The sequence below is a fragment of the Lissotriton vulgaris genome, unplaced genomic scaffold, assembly GCF_964263255.1.
Source record: "Lissotriton vulgaris unplaced genomic scaffold, aLisVul1.2 SCAFFOLD_247, whole genome shotgun sequence".
NCBI classification, from domain to species: domain Eukaryota; kingdom Metazoa; phylum Chordata; class Amphibia; order Caudata; family Salamandridae; genus Lissotriton; species Lissotriton vulgaris.
Window position 1 is genome coordinate 1,640,851 of NW_028255597.1, and position 22,199 is coordinate 1,663,049.

General features: G+C 48.1%; 1 protein-coding gene across 2 annotated transcripts in view; it reads left to right on the forward strand.

Annotated features, from left to right (window-relative positions):
* DENND4C (DENN domain containing 4C) overlaps positions 1 to 22,199 on the forward strand; it is a 1,503,495-nt gene that overhangs the window by 1,458,919 nt on the left and 22,377 nt on the right. For both annotated transcript variants that reach the window (XM_086951990.1, XM_086951991.1), the window contains exon 34: positions 5,461 to 5,525. In XM_086951990.1, coding sequence (XP_086808116.1) covers positions 5,461 to 5,525 — 65 coding nt within the window. The remainder of the gene's footprint in view (positions 1 to 5,460; positions 5,526 to 22,199) is intronic.

Below are 22,199 nucleotides of genomic sequence, written 5' to 3' on the forward strand. Positions count from 1 at the left end.
ATGGTCACGTTGAAGGACATTCTGAATTGTCTCAACGAAGGAGACTTTATGGCTTCTCTGGATCTACAAGACGCCTACTTCCACATCCCTATTCACCCGAAACACCGCAAATACCTAAGGTTTCAAGTGGCTGGCGTCCATTTCCAGTTCAAAGTGCTCCCATTCGGCCTAAAGTCGGCCCCCAGAATCTTTACCAAATGTCTGGCTCCGGTGGCAGCAATGTTGAGGTCCCAGGGAATGCAAGTTTTCCCATACCTCGACGACTGGCTGTTAAAAGGTCCAACCAGAAACTCAACAATGGAAGCGGTCAGGAGTACGCTTTCTCTCTTCTCGAATCTAGGACTGACCCTCAATTCGAAGAAATCTCAACTCCAACCTCGTCAAGAATTGACCTTTCTGGGAGCAGTCTTGAACACATGCTAGTGCAAAGCGTACCTGACATGAGCGACAAAACAAGCTGTTAAAACTAGCAAAACAGATATTCGCAAGAAGGTCACTTTCAGTTCGGATATACGCCTCCCTTCTAGGGATGTGCTCATCTGCGATCAGCCTCATTCCTATGGCGAGACTCAGAATGAGGCCGTTGCAAGAAGAGTTACTTCGTCAGTGGAAGCAAGTCGAAGGATCATTCGACGACCGCATCAAAGTGACTGCCAAAATGAAACATGCTCTTCTTTGGTGGTCGACGGCGCACAATTTGTCGCCGGGCCTCACCTTTCTCCAAGAAATTCCAGAGTTCACCCTGACCACGGACGCATCCATGGAAGGTTGGGGAGGTCACCTTCAGGACCTTCAGATCCAGGGAAGATGGTCTCGCCAGTACCAACAAAAGCATATCAACAGCTTGGAACTGAGGGCCATTTTTCTCTCCCTACAAGCCTTCCTTCCAAGGATTGTGAATTCGTCCGTGCTGGTGCGTACGGACAATACCACCAGCATGTTCTACATAAACAAACAGGGAGGAACGAAATCTCTCACCCTGTCGCTGGAGGCTCAGGAGATGTGGGAATGGGCCCTGCGCCACGGCATATCCCTCAGAGCAGAGCATGTACAAGGCGTTCGGAACTCTCTAGCAGACAGCCTCAGCAGAACGTTCACAGGCTGTCACGAATGGGAGCTCGAACAACATCAAATAGAGAGGATCTTTCGACTTTGGGGGACACCGACGCTGGATTTGTTCGCCACACAACTGAACAGCAAATGCCTGTTTTATGCCAGCAGGTTCCCGCAACGGGGGTCACGAGGAAATGCCCTTCTGATGAGATGGACCGGAATGTTTGCATACGCCTATCCTCCGATTCCGCTCATTCCGAAGGTACTGCAAAAAATGAAGAGAGAACACTGCACTCTTATCCTCATTGCTCCCCGTTGGCCAAGGCAATTTTGGTTTCAGGAGCTCCTTCTGCTCTCTCAACAACCTCCGTTTCGTCTCAAACCGACAGTGTCGATGTTGACAAGAGAGGGAGGTCAAATCCATCATCCGGATCCTCAATCGCTGCACTTGCACGCTTGGCTCCTGACTTCCTAGAGTTCAAGGACCTAAACATCTCCTCGGACTGCAGGGCGATCCTGTCGCAAGCACGTGCACAAAGTACCATCAAAACATATCGTTTGAAGTGGAAGCGATTCTGCTCATGGTGTGGAGACAATGATGTTCATCCACTTCAAGCTCCTCCTGAAGCCATCCTCCCATACCTACTGTCTTTGGCTAAGGCTGGTCTAGCCTTTTCTTCCATTAAGGTGCATCTGGCAGCGATATCCAGATTCAGGAAGAGTTCCAACAAACCATCCTTGTGTTCATCCTCTTTGATCAAACAATTCCTTAAGGGACTATTCAGAGCTTTTCCACCAGTTCATCCTCCTCCTCCTGAGTGGGATCTTAATATTGTTCTTTCTCAGCTTCTAAAAAGGCCTTTTGAATCGATTCATAAAGCGGAACTAAAGTTTCTTACTTGGAAAGTGGCTACCTTGCTGGCTCTTACTTCAGCTCGCAGAGTTAGTGAAATATGTAAATGTAAATGTAAATGTAGTTGAGCTTATATAGCGCACAGCTACCCGCAGTGGGTTTCCCGGCGCTTGCTTAGGGAACCCGTCCTGGTATTCCCCTGTGAGATAACCCCAGGCAGGGTATCCACAAGGTGAAAGCCAGGCATCCCGCCGTGAGGGGCCGTTGTGGAGATTAAGCAAGCTATTGCCCAGAGTCGCAGAGTGTGAACCCGTGAGTCGAGAAGGCACCGGAGCGAGAATTATCGAGTCCGTGGAATTTTTGAGCCCAAGACCCGCCGAGGCGGGGAATTGAACCCTGGTCCAGGGCCGATCTCAGATTCCGGGTCTGCCGCCTCTAACCCCTGAGCCACACTTCTCCACCAAATACAGGCCTTCACTATTACTCACCCTTTCTTGCAATTCTCACCAGACTTTGTTACGCTTAGAACCAATCCAAAGTTCATTCCTAAAGTACCAACTCAATTCCACATCAATCAACCGGTCAAACTCAGAACCTTTTTCCCGGATCCTAAAACTCCTGCGGAGAAAGTCTTACATTCTCTGGATGTGAAACGGTGTCTGAAGTTTTATCTTCAGAAGACAAAGGACATCCGCAAATTTAAACAACTTTTTGTTGTTTATGGCAAAGCCACCTTGGGTCAAGCTGTCACAAAAGCAACTATAGCTAGGTGGTTGTCTTCTACAATTACTTTCTGTCATGACAAGGCCAACAAACCTTTATCAAGGAAAGTCAAGGCGCATTCCACAAGGACAATGTCAGCGTCTACTGCCCTTTTCGCTGGAGTGTCGCTGGAGAACATTTGCCGAGCTGCTACTTGGAAAAGTGTACACACTTTTACCGAACATTACTGTCTGCAGTCGGCGATTCATGATGATACAGCTGTTGGTGATGCGGTGCTGCAGCATCTTCTTCACTAAGGTTGGATAACTTATGGTCTTTTATTCTTCTTTTAAAGTTTAAATATTTATAAGGCTGTCCTATCAATGATGTTTTTTATGAAGGTTTTAATGCATGTGTTATGTTAACAAGTTTGTACTCTATTACCTTCCTGGTTGAGTGGGGATAGATATGATTTCTTTGTCTCCCACCTTCCTCTATCGACAGACATGTTGTTACTGCTTGCTACTCTGATTCAGGCATGTGAATCTATGAAAGATACCCTAATACTGGATAAGAAAACGAGTTACTTACCTGTAACTACGGTTATCCAGTATTGGTATCTTTCATAGATTCACATGCACCCACCCTCCTCCCCGGCAGGGCAGTTCTATTCTATGGATACTCATTCTCACTTGTGCTGGGAAAATCTGAGGAGAACTGCCTGAGCTGGGAAAGTTCTAGAGGGTGAGGACAGCTGATTGGCTGAGGCTACTATTTCAGATTGGCTGAGGTTACTATTTCAGGTCTTTTTACATAATGATGTAGATAGGCTGCTAAGTTTTGAGGCCTAGTTAGGCCTTTCGGCTTTTCCAGCCTACTACAAGAAATTTTTAGGCACTGCTATTGTATATATTTTTACCGTGGGACTCCCGCCTCGACGACGGGGAATGATTCAGGCATGTGAATCTATGAAAGATACCAATACTGGATAACCGTAGTTACAGGTAAGTAACTTGTTTTCTTATAAACCATACCCTGCTCAGCTTGTGGTCTGAAGCAGCCGACTGACAGTGTGAACCCTATATAAAAACTTTAAATAAAATCACATTAGTATGGCGAGTAACTTTGGACATTAGGGAAATCAAAGGGGGGAGGAAGAGGTAGTGCTGCGTGGCACCGAGGTGGGCGCGTCCTCCTCTTGCGAAAGTAACTGTAATCAAAAGGGTCCACCTCAAAGAGGGTTAGTGTGTATCCTGTTGACTTTGGAGTACACACACTTAGTTAAAATACCCCTCACACACCAAAAGGGCCCTTGGTGTCATGCTTCATCATCGGGGTCTTCCCGCCCGGCTGCCGGACGGGGCAGTGCTGCGACAAGCGACTACGCTGGAGCACCTTTTTAATTGTGGTTGCTATGTGAGTGAATTGGAGTGAGTGTCACATTAGTGAGTGACAGGGGGATCTCTTACCCCGGTCCTGACGAAGGGGCATGGCGCCCCGAAACATGTCGACCCGCACAGGAAAGTAAGCCCATAAACCCGCTTACCCTTTCCGACACCATTTTTTTTTAATAATACCAGCCAGTGTTTATTAAATAGTTTTTTCTATCACTAGGCCAGGTATTTTTTAACATCACTTCTCTATCACCCCTGACCCCACTGACACTCACTCCAATTCACTCACATAGCACCCACAATTAAAAAGGTGCTCCAGCATAGTCGCTTGTCGCAGCACTGCCCCGTCCGGCAGCCGGGCGGGAAGACCCCGATGATGAAGCATGACACCAAGGGCCCTTTTGGTGTGTGAGGGGTATTTTAACCAAGTGTGTGTACTCCAAAGTCAACAGGATACACACTAACCCTCTTTGAGGTGGACCCTTTTGATTACAGTAACTTTGGACATTATTCATAAAGCAATAGGAGGTGCGTCTGGTGATGAAGTTACGGTAGACAAAGTCATTTTTCAAAAACCTTTATTCATGTTCTTTATTTCCATATGTAATTCCTTATTACAACAAAACAGCTCAGCCAATGCGTATCGTTCCCAAGTGTGGGAACTTCATCAGGGCTTACAAAGTAATAAAAACAATTGTAGTCCGTATAAGAACAAAAATGGTGTTCTAGATCCAAAGCATCAAATGAGGAAAATGCCTCACAGTATCATCATCCATAGCATCAAACGAGGAATAATGCCTCACAGTGTCATCACTTGATTGATGTCGGTAAGATGCCCATGGACTATACGCACAAAACCTATCATGGTACTCCTTGGGCATGATGATACTGTGAGGCATTATTCCTCGTTTGATGCTTTGGATGAAAATAAAGAACATAAATAAAGGTTTTTGAAAAATTACTACGTCTACCTTGACTTTACACATCTGACGCACCCCCAATTGCTTTTTGGATTAAGGATCTGGAGAACAGGGGCTTCGTACAACGGCGGGTGCCGGAGTGTGCACTCAACAAAAAATTAAACTAGCTTGAGGTGCAGATTGGAAAGTCCACTGTTGGGCTCTGTTCTTTTGACAACTTTGGACGCAATTGCTTTACATTGCCAACTTTAGTAATGAGTAGGTATACAGTCCTATCTTTATAATAAAACCTGAAGTTTGTTTGTTGTTGGGCATTTTTCGCTTAAGAGCTCGCTGTAGCTAAGGTGTGGCCTAATATAGAAGCAGATACTGATGCTTGGTGCCTTTTTTGGAATCATATTGCGAATAACACATATGTAAATGTAATTGCGACTTCCTTCCATGCCTTACTTTTGTTGTTTCAGGTAATTTGCCTGGCCGAGATGGTCAATGTGTTTCTAACATAGCCAACATTAAATTGCTTCTTATTCTTTTACAGAAGTTTGTACAGAGAAATTCTTTTCCTCTCCTTAGTATCTCTTGGTAGAGAGAATATTGATATAGGTAAGTTGCATGTAACATTCTTCAAATGTTCAAATGTATATGTTTGCTAGCTGGAGCTGATTTTAAAATCAAGAAATGGCAAACATAAATACTTACTTTGTAATGAGTACTTATTTACATTGGTTTTTCATGTTGATGCACTTTCTGGGTGTGCAGTGTCAGAAATTGAGTCATTAATTTGGAAGGGGAAACCCCTTCCACGTTAATAAACACAATCTGTCAAGGTAACAACACAGTTCCAAGAGAATGTCTGCTCATTCCTTGCTAGCAATGGCACAAGCAGCAGGCAGTTTCCCAGAGGAACAAATGCTAAGTAGAAAACAACACTAATTTAAAGAACAAAGTGCAATAAGATTCCTACTCCATTTAGAGAAGCCAAGAAACAATTGATAAGCAAAATGATTACATTGGATAAGAAGAACCAGAGATAAGGATTTGTGAAGTTTTAGGGCAAAAAAGCACCAAGAAAACTCAAATGGCCAATTGAAATTCGAAGTTCACGGTTGACTGGGACATATGCAGGATTTGAGGCTGCCTGCAATGGAACATGTAATGAAAGCCAACTAGTGAAAGTGTTTACCTTGGGACATAAAATATTTTTCAGTTCTCGTCTTTTGGCTAGGCATGATGTCAAGCCTGCAAGGGCCCCTCAAAATCTGATACATTGTCATTGGGTGCATGTTGAAGCCTTCTTTTTTGGTGCTAAAAGCCCCATGTGGGATCGCGTAGATTTCGTAACCACCATGGTCTATTCACCATGGAGGTAGATTTGCTGCACCCCCACCCAGTCAATAATTATTTTTACACATGATCACATTTTTTGTTCTGAAATTCATATAATGGGGCAGGACTGACCGCTGTAGCCAAGACTGGTTCCAGGAAGCCGAATACCTTCACCATAATGTCCAGTTGAAGGCATTTTATTATTAGCAAACATCTCAAGGCAGAGTGAACCTGAATATCTTGCTTGCTCAGAGTGCACACTATCTGGGGAACCACCTCGTTCTAGTCCCTCTAAAAGAGGGAAATATTACTACATCCCAAAATGGAATTTCTAGTAGGAGAATATCCCCAGGTCACTCCTATAGCACCCACCCCCTACTTCCCACCTGGGCTCACAGGACTGGCGTCTAGACACAAGGCCTCTCTTTAATGTGGGTTCTCCAGGGTCTTGGTCAAACAGGTCAGATCTTGAGTCCCTGTAGCAGCAACGAGAAGCTAACACCTCGACGCTGGTGAGCAGTTCCAGGACCTGAGTGCAAGCAGGAGTGCTTGGGCCATTTTTTCTTCCGGCGGCTAGGCAGAATGTTCCTTCTTCACACATTTCTTTCTAGGTTCAGGAATGTTATGAGGAGGAGATGATGAGGTGCCATCTCATTCTGTGCATTAGCTAGGGAATAGAGAATTACCTACATCGAATCCTGGCAATCCTATCAAATTGTGTTATAAGATATAGCTTTCCAACCGAAGCCTAACCTCAGTTTTCAGCATTTCCTTTTTCAGTTTATTGCGGTCCTTCCCAGAGTGTCTCATCCAAAATGGTCCTAACGTTCCCACAGCTGCAGGACCCATGTCCCCTCTTTCTAGGCAATCCCATATGAAGAGGAGGAGGTCAGCGTTCTGCTGGAGGTAACATTGTTTTTCTCCCTGTTCGGAGCACAACGTGTAGAGAGGCTGTTGGCATGAATGGGTTCAAATTCCTATTTGGGATCTCTTCGTTAAAGTGAAGAGATGTGTAAGCAACCCTGTCTGTTGCCAACTGCCCCTGCCCCCTTCTATCTCGTGTAGGTGAACCTTGCTAAGTGACCACTGTTTACAGAACTCCAGACTTCCTGCTTTCCTTGAAAAATCCTTTGTCCTCCAGGAGGAGAGCTAACAGCCAGCCTTGGTTTGTTGTTCAGTCTCTGGAGCTGGGCTAAAGAGCAAGCCAATTCTAACCCTGTTTTCTATCAGGCAGCACCAAGTACACTTTTTATAAGTTACTTTTCCACTAAACTAATTAAAGAAAACCTTTTAAACAAGATTTTTAGTAACAATTGGAATATATCCCTTTGATTGAAACTTTTAATTTTCCCAATGCGGAGATACAAAAAAAGGTGGCTTTTATGCATAACTAGGCCTGTTTGTACAACATGTACATTTACTCCCGGTGACAGACCGCTTATTGTAGTTGTTCACTGCAGGGGCACACTTTGCATTTTAGGGGTGACTTAGCTTATACATATTATTTAGTTTTCCAAGATGGCAAAGCACTTTTCCTTGCCATGTGTCACTGTAGGGTTGAAAACTGTAGCCTACCAGAGCACATTGGCGCCTTCTGTAGCCATACACTTCGCACATATATGTGGGTGGTGTAAATGCTGTGCAGCCCACATATGACATTTAATTTCTATGCAACTGATGACGTTTCTCTGTCCTCTAACCATGGCCTCACTGGAATGTTAAATAAATCTAATGGGTGTAGCCAATTGAAAAGTGTATCTTTACATAAACTTTGGCACTGAATGACAATATCATAATGCACAGCCTCATGGAAGTAAAAATAGGGTCCATATAAAATTAGAACTTTACGGAAGGACACGTCAAGAAGTGTGTTTAGTTTGAAGTGCTTTTCTTCTGATTCCTCTTATTCAGAAGGTCCCCTGGAAGATTAAGATCTACTCGGCAGACAGGCCAGATAAGATGAGTACCCCTATCTTCTAGAACTGGGTGGTCCTTGGCATTTGGGTGGGAACTTTTGTGCCATAAAGGGGTAAGAGTCATTCATCTGTATTTCTAGGTGATGTTGTCGAGGGGTTTGTCATAGCTACAAAGCTGTTCTTTAAAGATGTGTTGTGCCCTGGGGCACCTTTGTATTACAAGAAGTGGTCATGGACTCTTGTGCAGCCCCTTCAGTAATACAGGGGACGCTGGTGCTACATGTGTGCTGGTGTGATCTCAGGGGTGTTTTCTTCATTTGCATGGGAGTGAGACCCCATGCAAATAAATACATCTGAAAGAAACACGTTAGTGTTAGATTCCTTACCTTAGAATATCCCCAGGCGTCAGTCTGGATCCGGAAACTTTTGCGTAGCAGTACCCCTGCGCGTCGGTAGGCGTTGTCTGCAGGCGTCCCCTGCGGCTCCGCGTCCGTCGTCGGCGTCGTGCGCCGTGATGACGTCGCTGGAGTATATAGACGCCGCCTCCGCGCGCTGACGTCAGTTCTTCTTTTTTCCGCGCCAGCAAGCGCAGATCCGAAGAGCAGTACTCCGGTCTTTTGACCAACTTTGTTATAACTTCTATCTCTTTTTGGTGCCTGGTAGGATGCCCGGTTTCAAGAATTGTGACGGGTGTGACCGCACGATGTCGGTCACGGACCATCACCGACTCTGTCTCCGGTGCCTGAGCCCCGACCACGACGTGGACGCCTGCGTCGACTGCCGGGCTCTCACTAACCAGGCTAGACGGGAGCGGTCCCGCAAGCTGCTTGAGCTCCGGGTGTCGGCCCCGCGTCGGGAGCGGTCTCGGTCCGGCCGGAGGTCCAGGGAGCGTTCGAGGGAGCGGTCGCGGAGCCGCGCCGAGCGCTCCGGAAGTCGTCACCATTCGTCGGGCTCATCAGGTAAGAAACACAAGAAGTCGGGGCGTCCTCATCGTACCCCCGACTCCCCCCGACGCTCGCGCGACGCGGCCGGGGGTTCGGGTGAACCCAACTCTGCGGCTCCGCGAGAGTCGCCGGCGCGGCCTGCCCCATACCCTCCGGGCCCTGGGCACGGTGCGACGCCTGAGGAGATTGAGGCGTTCCTCATGGCCATGAGGGCGCTCAGTTCTCCGACGGGGCCTACGGCGCCTTCGGGCCCAGTGCTACCGTCCGTGGGCCCTAGCGGGTCGGGTGTCCCTGGCTCGACGCCATCGGGTGCTTCGGCCCCGGTGCCGCCGACGGCTCCGACCCCGGCGCCGCAAGGGCCTTCGGGGTCGACGCCGGCTGGCCTACCGGCTGGTTCGGCGCCGATTCCATCTGGGTTACCCCCGACGCCGCCCCCGCGCGGCGCCGGTTCTCCTGTGCCGGCTTCGGCCGGCGCCGGCTCCGGGCGGCGCCGTCCCCATTCCTTCCCCGAATCCGGACGCGGAGTCGGACCGGCGTCGATCGCCGCCGGGCTCGACGCCGATGGGGCCTGTGAACCCCGAGGAGCCGGTCTACATCGTTGACTCCGAGTATGGAGATGATGAAGAGTACGGGGAAGGTTGGGAGGGGTCTGAGGACCCTCTGTCACGTGAGTGCCGGTATGACCTGGACTGGACAGGTGATTTGGGGGATGCCAGTGGTCTGGACGACTCTCCTAACCCTGGTTTTGTCTCTCCTCCTTCCGTGGAGTCGGTGGAGGGTGCTGCATATTCAGTGGTGCTGATGAGGGCTGCCAAGGCCTTACACCTTGAGCTCCCCGTCGCGGCCGTGAGGCCTAACATCCTCACTGAGGTCTTCAAACCGCAGTCATGCACACAGGAGCCACTGCTGCCGTTTAACGAAGCCTTGTCGGACGTTCTGTTGGGCACGTGGTCCAGGCCCGCTTCAGGTTCGCCTGTTGATCGGAACGTGGCCAGGCGCCACCGTCCTTGTCCGGGCGACCCCAAATTCCTGTCCGCCCATCCCACTCCCGAGAGTCTGGTGATCCAGGCCTCTACCTCCCAGACCGCATTCCCGTCGGCCCCGCCCGATCGGGAATCCAAGAGGTATGACCAGTATGGTAAGAAGGTCTTCTCGTCCCTGAGTCTGGGACTGCGGTCTTGCAACACCGCATGCCTCTTGGGCCGCTACACCCACTCTGTGTGGGACACGGTCGCGGAAGTGCTGCCAGAATGCCCCATGGAGGTGCGGGCGAAGCTCGGCAAGGCTGTGGCTGAGGGCCGAGACGCAGCTAAATATTCCATACGGTGTGGTCTTGATACGACCGACTCGCTGGGCAGAGCTATGTCGACGACGGTGGCGATTCGTCGCCACGCCTGGCTGAGATCCGCCAACTTTTCGGCAGACGTCCAAAATGCCTTGATGGACATGCCGTTTGATGGCTGTCGCCTCTTTAGTGACAAGGCGGACCACGCGCTGGAACGCTTCAAGGACTCCAGGGTCACGGCCAAGTCCTTGGGTCTTTCGACCCAGCGCCAGCAAACGGGTTCGTTTCGCCCCTTTCGTGGCCAAGGAAGGGGCGTCCCCACACGTGCTGCCAGCCACGCACCGCAACAATCTTTTCAACGCGGTGGCGGCCGTGGAAACTGCCGTGGAGGCGGTCGGGGTCAACGGCGGGGTCAGGCCACACCTCCCCCCGCAGCATCTGCCTCCAAATCCTCCTAGTCCGTGCTTTCGGCCCCATGTGACGCCAGTGGGTGGCAGGGTTCGCCATCACCACGCTCACTGGCGCACAATTACATCGGACAGGTGGGTGCTGCAACTCGTCCGAAGGGGCTACTCCCTCCCCTTCGAGACTGCTCCTCCAGCCATGCCACCGCAGAACCACCGTGTGTCGGGGGACCACTTGACACTTCTGCAGGAGGAAGTTACGGCCCTCTTGGCCAAGGGGGCCATCGAGCGCGTTCCTGGGCCAGAAGTAGGCCGTGGTTGCTATTCCCACTACTTTCTGGTACCCAAGAAGGACAAGGGGGGCCTATGTCCTATCTTGGATCTAAGGAACGTCAACGGCTTCCTCCGGAAGGAGAAGTTCAAGATGTTGACGTTAGCTCAGGTCTTGGCTGCTCTAGACCCACAAGACTGGATGGTAGCGTTGGACTTGCATGATGCGTATTTTCACATCCCCGTCCTGCCGGCCCACCGGCGTTACCTGCGGTTCACGGTAGGCCAGGAGCACTTTCAGTTTGTCGTGCTTCCCTTCGGCCTTACCAGCGCCCCACGGGTGTTCACAAAGGTGATGGCGGTGGTCGCAGCCCATCTGCGCAGGTTAGGGGTTTCAGTCTTCCCCTACCTAGACGACTGGTTGTTGAAGGCGGGCTCGCCCCAGACAGTCGTCCACCACCTTCAGATGACGGCAGACCTCTTGCACGACCTAGGGTTCTCCATCAATGTGCCGAAATCACACCTGTGTCCCTCTCAAAAGCTCCTTTTCATCGGAGCGGTTCTGGACTCTGCGCAGTTTCGGGTTTATCCTCCGGAACGGCGGGTCCGGGATATACAGGCTTTGATTCCCATCTTTCAGGCGCTATCCCGGGTTTCGGTCAAGTTGACGCTGCGGCTGCTGGGACTGATGGCTTCCTGCATCCTTCTGGTGCATCACGCCCGGTGGCGGATGCGGGCTCTGCAGTGGGACCTGAAGTTTCAGTGGGCCCAGCATCAGGGCAACTTGTCCGACCACGTCTTGATCTCGGAGGGCACTGCATGACAACTGCAGTGGTGGTTTACGGACCGCGATTGGGTCAGAGGCAGATCCCTCTCCCTTCCCCAACCGGAGCACGTTGTCGTGACGGACGCGTCCCTCCTGGGCTGGGGGGACCACTTGGGAGAGGCAGAGATCAGAGGCATCTGGTCTCCGGCGGAGTCCCGGCTCCATATCAACCTGTTGGAGCTAAGGGCGATTCGTCTAGCACTGACGGCATTCCTCCCCTTTGTCAACGGGAGTGTAGTGCAGGTGTTCACGGACAACACCACCGCCATGTGGTATTGCAACAAACAGGGCGGGGTGGGGTCGTGGACCCTTTGCCAGGAGGCTCTGCGCCTCTGGCAATGGCTGGAACGTCAGGGCGTGTCTCTGACGGTTCAACACCTGGCAGGTTCTCTGAACGCCAGGGCGGACAAACTCAGCCGTCGGTGCTCGATGGATCACGAATGGCGTCTGAACTCGGACGTGGCGCAAGGCATCTTTCTGCAATGGGGAGAGCCTTGGTTAGATCTATTCGCCACAGAAGAGAACGCGCAATGTCATCAGTTCTGCGCGTTGGAGTTTCCAAGACGGCACTCGCACGGCGACGCCTTTCGGCGCGAGTGGAGTTGCGGTCTGTTATACGCCTTTCCGCTATACCACTTCTGCCCAGAGTGCTGAAGAAGATCAGGCGCGACCGGGCCCAAGTTATCCTTGTGGCTCCGGACTGGGCTCGAAGGTACTGGTATCCCGAGCTACTCAGCATGTCAGTCGGTCCCCCGATCCGCCTGCCCCTTCAGGAGGACCTTCTGTCGCAGCAGCAGGGGACGGTCCTCCACCCGAACCTGTCCAGTCTCCACCTCCATGCTTGGAGATTGAGCGGCGGCAGTTGAGGCCATTTGACTTGCCTCCTGAAGTCTGTGACGTAATTCTGGCAGCCAGGCGTCCCTCCACTAAGTCGGTATACGCCTGTCGGTGGAACAGATTTGTGGCATGGTGCACAGCAAAGGCTGTGGATCCTCTTTCTGCCCCTCTTTCCGAGGTTCTTCTGTTTCTTCTTTCTCTTGCCCAGCAGGGCTCTGCTCTGGGCACTATCAAGGGCTACCTTTCTGCCCTTTCAGCCTTTCTGAGGCTTCCTGATCAGCCTTCTTTGTTCAAGTCCCCGATTGTAACGAGATTCTTGAAGGGCATCACACACATGTATCCACCTGTTCCGTTTGTGATGCCTCAGTGGGACTTGAACCTGGTTCTTACCTTTCTGATGTGTGCTCCCTTTGAGCCCCTTCATTCTTGTCCTCTTCGTCTCCTGACTTTGAAGACGGCTTTCCTGGTTGCCATCACCTCTGCCAGGAGAGTGAGTGAGCTCCAGGCCCTTTCTGTCCAACCTCCTTTCCTGTCCATTCATCCTGACAAGGTGGTTCTAAGGACTAGACCTTCTTTCCTGCCCAAAGTAGTTTCTGCTTTTCACATCGGGCAGTCCATCACCCTCCCCTCCTTCTTCCCGCCTCCGCCTCCGCATCCTTCAAAGGATGAAGAGCGGCTCCATCGTCTGGACCCAAAACGTGCGCTTTCATTTTATATGGATCGCACACGCCAGTTCCGGGTGGATGACCAACTGTTTGTTGGCTACGTGGGTGCGAAGAAGGGACGGGCGGTGTGTAAACGAACCATCTCTCGGTGGGTCGTTCTGTGCATCAAAGCGTGCTACTCTTTGGCTCGGAAGGAGCCTCCTGTTGGGCTGAGGGCCCATTCCACTCGGGCCACGGCTGCTACTACTGCCCTGGGCCGGGGAGTCCCTTTGCAGGACATTTGCCAGGCGGCTACGTGGGCCTCGCTGCATACCTTTGCGAGGCACTACTGCCTGGACAGTCAAGTCCGGAGGGATGGCTTCTTTGGCCGTTCTGTCCTCCAGGACTTTCTGGTGTAGGAATGTATTGGTTCGCAGACCCACCACCGGGGTTGGTATTGCTGGGGTATCTATTCTAAGGTAAGGAATCTAACACTAACGTGTTTCTTTCAGATGAACAAGTTACTTACCTTCGGTAACGATATATCTGTAAGAAACATTAGTTAGTGTTAGATTCCTTACCGAACCCACCCATCCTCCCCGTTCTGCGAACTGATACCTAGGGTTAAGGACATCCCTTTCAGGGCCCTAGTTTCAAATGGCACCAGTGTTGGTTCTTTCATGGCTCTGCGTTTTCTGGCGCGGAAAAGCTGTGTACAAAGAACTGACGTCAGCGCGCGGAGGCGGCGTCTATATACTCCAGCGACGTCATCACGGCGCACGACGACGGACGCGGAGCCGCAGGGGACGCCTGCAGACAACGCCTACCGACGCGCAGGGGTACTGCTACGCAAAAGTTTCCGGATCCAGACTGACGCCTGGGGATATTCTAAGGTAAGGAATCTAACACTAACTAATGTTTCTTACAGATATATCGTTACCGAAGGTAAGTAACTTGTTCTTTGCTGCCAGCCTTCTAACAGACTCTGGCTTAGAGGTAAAGGAACTGTCTTGGGGCTCACTGACCCTGGGCCGCATTAAAGTGGTGCAAAGTTTACGTGAGACAGTACTTGGAGTTCAGATCTGCTGGCAAGCAGACTCCAAAACAGACTCGGAAGCCAGCTCTGAGACAGGCCTTGAGTCTGAGATGGGCTTGAGGGAACACCCACTGCTCTCTGTGGTGCCTGGTGTCCGGTAACAAAAGATCTTCATACGCTTATGTTTATGTTTACGGATTTCTAGAGCGCATGGCTGCCCGTGAGCGTCCCAGCGCTGATGATGAGAACAGGCATGGACAACAATAGGAGAATTAAGGGAACAGCCAGGTTTTTAGGAGTTTACGGAAGGAGGCTAGACTGGGTTGAGCACAAATTTCCAAGGGTAGCAAATTCCAAAGTTTGGAAGCATTATAGGAAAAAAGGTGGCCTCCCTCTCGAGCTCTCTTAATCTTAGGTGTAAGGGCCAGATGGAGATTCGTAGACCGAAGGGTTCTGTTAGCTGTGTAAGGAGCAATAAGATCTTTAAGAATGGGTGGGGCCTTGCCATGTAAGATTTTGTGGGTTATACAGAGGGCCTTGAAATGTACTCTCTTGTATTGGCAGCCAATGGAGAGCTCTAAGGGCCGGTTTGGCCGAGCTGCGATTATTGGTGCCTGTGAGGATCCGGGCAGCGGTGTTTTGCACGACCTGCAGTTTAGCTGTAACTTTCTTTGGGACCCCAAGATAGAGAGCATTTCCATAATCTAGTCTGGACAATATCAGTCCATGAATCAAGAGTTTCCTAGACTGAAAGGGGAGCAGAGGTAGGATCTTACGGGTAGTACGAAGGAGACCATAGCAGGCTCCAATCGTCTTCCTTGCTTGAGTGTTAAGTGTCAAGTCTAAATCCAACCAAATCCCAAGGCTTTTAATGTCCGATTTTGGGATGGGAGGGTTACCCATACAGGGGCCCACAGAGTCTCTGGACGATAGTGGGACTGATTGCCCAAGACCAGAATCTCTGTTTTGTCGCTATTCAATTTTAGCTGAGACTTGTCCATCCATCCAGCTGGCTATATCCCTAAGGCAGGAATACAAGTCAGTGGCAGTGTTGTTCTTTTGGTTGAGGGATACAACGAGCTGAGTGTCGTCAGCGTAGGTCAAAAGTTTGATTCCATGGGTGGCAACAATGTTTTCCAGGGGAGACATGTAAACATTGAAGAGCGTCGGGCTCAATGAAGAGCCCTGCGGGACTCCACAGTGTATCGGGGTCACTTTGGAGATGTAATTTCCCTCTGCCACCTGGAAATAGCGGTTGAGTAAAAAAGAGCTCAACCAAGACAGTGCAGATCCTGAGATGCCCAGTTCCCTGAGCCGTTGGATCTGTGTGTGATGGTTGATGGTGTCGAAGGCCGCACTCAGATCAAGGAGGATCACTGCCACTGATCCTCCTGCATCGATGATCTTCCTGGCCTCCTCGACAACCACAACCATCGCTGTCTCCGTGCCCTGACCCGGGCGAAAACCCGTTTGTGAGGGCATGAGTAGTTTGCTTGATTCCAGATAGTTAGACAGCTGGCCGTTAATTAATTTTTGAGCTACCTTGCTGGTACTTGGCAGAAGGGAAATTGGCCTAAAGTTGTTCAGATCCAGCGGGTCTAGGCTCGGCTTTTTTAATAAGGCCTTAACCACAGCCTTCTTCCAACTCAGGGGGACGAAGCCCTGCGAGAGGGAGGAGTTTATCACGTTCACCATTGGGGCCAAAATGGTGGATGCCACGAGTTTTAAGGCCTTCACTGGGGCTGGGTCTAGCGGCGATCTGCTCTTGATTGACTGAAAAATAGGCAGGATGGTATCCTCAGTGATTAGAGTAAACTCATCCAGTCCTGTCTTAGGAACATCTTCGCTCAACCAGCTCTGAAAGGAGGAATCTCATACACCTCAAACAGAGAAGAAGAGAAAGCTTACTTTCGAGGAGCATATATTTGAGAAACTAGAGTTCTGTTAGATTCCCAAAAAAGGTTAAGGACATAGCCACCAGTGCCCCCAACCTTACTCACTTTCCAAATGACCCAATCTCAGCTACCATCTCATAAACCACCACTTCTCATTTCTTCAGGCCATACTGATTCAGACCAGGATAGCTGTAATATTTTAAAGTAATATGATAACCACACTTAAAGATGATCTTCAAGAGGTTTATTCTTAACAGAGGATCTCAACCAGCCAGGTTGGCAGATCAACTGACTAGGCATCGATCATACTGTATGACATACAGAAGATCTAGAATTGTCATATCTCATAACCATGGACAACACCAAGAAGACAATGTAGAAGGTACACAATCATCATAGAGAAGTTAATGGAGGATATCACACATCTCACCCCTTTAACAATTTAAAAAAATACAAATGGAGAAAACTATAAGTGTAATCATAAATACAAACTTAATGCAAATTTAAACATATCTCATACGATAATACTAAATGTGTGCAATGAAAGCAGTTCTAAATATAGTCCTTAAGATGACCAGGATGTCTTATGGACCTCAATGACTTTCTAAGTTCATCAGAATTAGAACCAAGATGACTTGAAAAAGTTGTAGATATTGAAGATTTCCTTAGTTTTTTTGAATTGTCGTCCAAACCATTCATCTTCAAACCCTTCTTCCAAAGATTATGATGATCTTGAACCTTTTCCATCTCATGTTTACTTTTCACAACAACAACCCTATTGAAGTTCCATACACGATGATATTGCGTTTTTATTGCATTTGTGAAAACCTTAATGACCACCAAGGAATCCATATATTTTGATTTATTGCATCCAACAATACCAGGACGCCTGATGGCCACCAAGTCACCCACATTAACCCTCAGAGCTTTAACAGCATTCTTTTATCAAAATAAATTTTCCTTTGTTCAGCCTTTTGACTTTCCTTTGCTAGAACCTCATCACCACTACATTTTGGTTCTTTCCCTTTAGAAAATGCATGTTCATTAACCCAAAAAGGTTCAAGTAATGTGTTAGGAACTCTACCTCTAAACAAGACAAATGGTGTCTTACCCGTTGTAGAGTGTGGAGTTAACCTATATTCTTCAACCTTTTTGACAACTTGTTTCTTCCAATCTAAGAATTGAGATTTAGCCAGGCTTATAGTTTCTTCTAGAACTCTGTTGAATCTCTCTATCGTTCCGTTTGCCTCAGGATGATAGAGAGAGCATTTTTTATGTACAATGCCACATGACCATAAATATTCTTCCATTTCTTTTGAGATTAATTGGACACCATTATCAGTTAGTATTGTTTTGGGCATACCTTCCCTCCCAAATAATGACTGAAGACTTTTGATAATACACTTGGAATCAATATTAGTTAAAAAGAATATATCTGGCCACCGAGAATACATGTCTATAACAACTAGTATAAATACTTGAGAACCTTTTTCATGTAAAAGACCCACAATGTCAAGTGCGACATCCTCCCACGGACGTTTTGGTCGATTTCTCAAAATCATAAGTTGAACTCTTGTATTTTTAGTTTGTCGCTCGCATTACAAGCATCACATTCTCGTACAATCCTTTCAATTAACTTATCCATATCTGGCAACCAATAAGAGATACGTATTCTTTCCTTAGTTTTTGTAATGCCAGAGTAACTTTGATGGACCAAGTGTATGATTTGATTTCTAATACTTTCAGGAGGTACTAATCTTGTGCCCCTAAATAAAAACACTCAATTCGTCTCTCACACACCAAAAAGGTTTCGTGTTAACTGAACCTTTCTTGAAATGTTCCCAATTTTCTTTAATCAAGGTCATGACTTCTTTTAGTGTAATATCAGATTCAACTTCTTGAACCCATTTTTCTTCCGATATGTGATCAAGATCAAGAGCACACACCCAATCACAATCTTCCTCCTAATCATCATCATCCTCCTTACATTCAGAAGATACCAAACGAGACAATTTATCAGCAATTTTATTATTCACACCAGGAATATACTTAAGACTGAATGAGTACTCCTGCAGACTTATAATCCATTTTGTAATACGACTCGAAATAAAATCCAACCCCTTCTTATCAAAAATTTCCACAAGAGGTTTATGGTCAGTTCTGACTTGTTACTCAACGCCCCATAAAAACCTCCTGAGTTTTTTATAGCCCAATATACAGCCAAGGACTCAAGTTCCACTACAGAATAACGAGTCTCAGGATCCTTCAAGCTTCTCGAAAGAAACAACACAGTTCTTATACCATCAGGACCTATTTGTTGTAACACAGCCCCTAATCCTTTTTCACTCTCATCGGTTGTTAAAACCGATCTAAGCTTTGAGTCAAAACTCCTGAGAAAAGACGCACAACTCCGTTTTTCTTTGATCTTTAAAAATTCATCCGAACACTCTTTTAACCACAAAAAACTGATCCCTTTTCTTAATAGCAATCTCATATTTAAAGTCATATCTGCAAAACCTTTAATAAATTTGGCGTAATATTCAATCATGCCTAGGAAACTCATTAGCTCCTCCTTTTTAGACGGTGAAGCCATATTACAAATGACATTAATCAAATCTTCTTTTGGCCTGATGCCATTGCCAGAAATATTTAACGAATTAGACCGAAATTTACACTTCTCCAATTTCACAGTCCGGTTACTATCGCTCAATCTCCCCAGCACAGACCTAAGGCGGTCATCATGTTGATTGACATCATCTCTATATATAAGTACATCATCCTGATAGATGCAGACTCCCTTTAAATCTTTCCATGACGTGTTGGAATACAGATGAGGCAGAAACTAGCCCAAAAGGCATCCTTACAAATCTATACGTCCCAAATGGAGTAACGAAAGCCGTGAGATCTCTACTAGATTCCTCAAGTTCTACCTGATGATACGCCGATGATACGCCAATGTTAAATCTATGGTACTGAAAACTTTCGCACCTCCCAATAACATCAGCAATTCATTAATATTGGGTAGTGGATATCTGTCTACCACCTCACTTTTATTCAATTGGCGCAAGTCTATGCATAGGCGTAAGTCACCATTAGGTTTGCGCGCGGCCACCACCGGAGCAAGCCACTCCGTTCCTTCAACTTCTTCAATTATACCATTTTCCCTTAATTTGATGATTTCTTTTTCCATGTCCCTCTTAATTGCAATTGGAACACTTCTCACCTTGCAAGTCACAGGAATAAAATTACTCTTAAGCTTTATCTTGCGTTGATAACGTTTCAGGCACCAAAGACCATCTCTAAATACTTTGGGAAATTCCTTCTTCAATGAATACGCTATCTCACATCCATAACATGCTCAACACTGCACGACAAATCTTTCAATAATATTACGCAAACAGGCTTTAGATTGAAGATCCAAAATGGCTTCCACATCGAGACGTCTTGACGTAAGCAAAACAACTAAGAGTTGCCTAGGAACAAGGGCAAGGGTTAAAGCTTGCACTTCAGGTCCCGGCGTCGATATGTCATGCCATCCTTCCTACTGCAGCAGAACCTTCATGAGTGATTTCGGCAAGACCGAATGTTTATAATTAAACAGTGCGCGTTCCGAATAAACAGAGAAGATACACTCGCGCTGTTACTGTTTTGATAAAAAGAAAGTTTTAGTGCCTTTATTTAAAAAAAAAATTAAGACGATCTCTGTATACAAGAGTTAACCCGGAGCAAGCCACATCGAATTAGCTCCCAATCAAATATATTAATTTACGTGGAGTAAACAGTTTAACTCCTTAATCAATAATATACCGATGAGCATGTGCCGAAATATTGCTCTTAACTCTTTAAAACAGAGAGAAAAAGGAAAAGGCACAATCAATAGATATGAGATATTTAAGGTAAAAGTCAAATGAAGTCAAATAAAATATCTCTCACCAAAATAGATGATAATGTCCATGAACTTTTGCTGTTGAGATCCTCTTGAAGAAGCTGCCGAGTGTAATATTTTAAAATAATATGTTCTCATCCAGGGGATACTCATCAATAGTCATAATCTATGAATAATCCCCGCCCATGTGCGGGATCCCGGAGCATATAGAAAATACATATAAATATATATGTATATATATGTGAAAACATATATTTGCAGCCTAAAATATTTCCCAACTGGCAAAATTGCCGCAAAATTACATAAATTAGCATATATCCAGTAGTACTCTCCCAACCCCTAAGGAAGAAAGAGAGCAGGAAAACATTTGTATACAACAATGCTTTATTGCCATAGGAAAAACCTGAAATTGCAGGCATTTGCCAGTAGGCTGCAGTAGAGTATAAAGCAACAAAGAAAAACTGACACGTTGCCTTTAAGCCATTAGAGTAGGGGTACCGTGCCTTTAAGACCTGAAGGCAACCTCCTGCTCCCATGATGCACCACAGGTGACAGTTAGGTCAGTTCTTTTTTCCGGCTCCTTCTGTGAGGATCCTGGAGCTTGAGCTCTTCAGTTTTCAACTGAAATTGTGTTTTTGAGAGAATTTTCTCTTATATTTCGACATTTTTTGGATTAATAAGGCTTCCGATTAATTTTTCTGTGGTAACACACAAGAATTTCCAGTCAGAATGCCTGATCTGTTCCGGAAATGTCCTTCTTGTGACAGAAAGATGGCTCTGGCTGACCCACATTCTGTGTGTATTTTGTGCCTACCATCTGCACACAACCCTGATCAGTGCCATCACTGTCAAAAGTTTACCAGCCGAACTCTTCGCGACAGGGAGAGAATTCGACTTCATGCCATGCAGGAGATAGACAAAAGCCACCAGGTGGGTGCTTCTACAGTCCCCAGATCTTCTCCTACAAGCAAGCACGGCCAAAAACGGCGTCATTCCACTTCTCCTGTCCCCAGGAAGAGGAAGGAAGGTCGAAGAACTCCGTCGAGGTCGCCGTCGAAGAGGCCCAGATCATCTTCACGACGTCGAAGATCTCCGCCGCAGTCAAGTAAGTCGGCGTCGAAGCGCCATGCTTCGGGCTTGAAGTCCATGGCTGCTACCACATCTAAGTCTCCGTCGACGTCGAGGCTTCCGTCGATGTTGAGACACTCTCCGCCGCCCCGGAGGGGATCGGTGTCGAGAGCTAGGACGGCATCCAGGTCGCCGCCGGTTGGCGGGCCGCCGTCGAGAGGGACTGTCAGATCCCATCCTTCGACTTCAAGGAGGTCGACGCCGAGGCGACGCCAGGAAAGGTCGCCGTCGACGCGACGTCGAAGAAGGTCATCGTCGACACGACGTCGAGAGTCGTCGTCGATATGGCGTCATGGGGCATCTCCCTCTGTTCGACGTCGAGAGAGATCGACGTCGAAGTCTCCGGATCGACGTCGAGATTCTCAGTCGAGCCTCTCTCGACGTGGTCGATCGCCGTCGAGAGCATCAAGACACCGCTCGACGCCACTAGTCACCCAGACGTCTTCGACGTCGAGGCTTTCGTCGTCGAGGGATCAAGTGACGGTAGTGGTGGAGTCCCCTAGTTCCGGATCTTCAGGAGGCAAGTCATCATCTCCTGGTTTAAATATCGTGGAGATCTCCCCGGAACCTTCACCCAGATCTGCGGACAGGTCACGCAGTTTGGTGCCTCACCATCCTCAAGGGGCTGTATCTGGAGGTCAGAGTCGCCCGGGCTCGGGTTACTCCCGCACATATTCTCCGTCTACGGCAAGAACGCCGGCCAGACCGTCTAGGTCTCCTCGGAGTCCCAGGATTTCACCCAGGCCAAGATCTCGGATCAGATCACGTTCTCCAGTACGGCCAAGAACACCTGTCAGGCCAAGTTCTCCAATCCGTCCAAGACCGAGGTCTCCATCAAGACATCGCTCTAGGTCCAAGGACCGTCACAGCAGGAATCGTG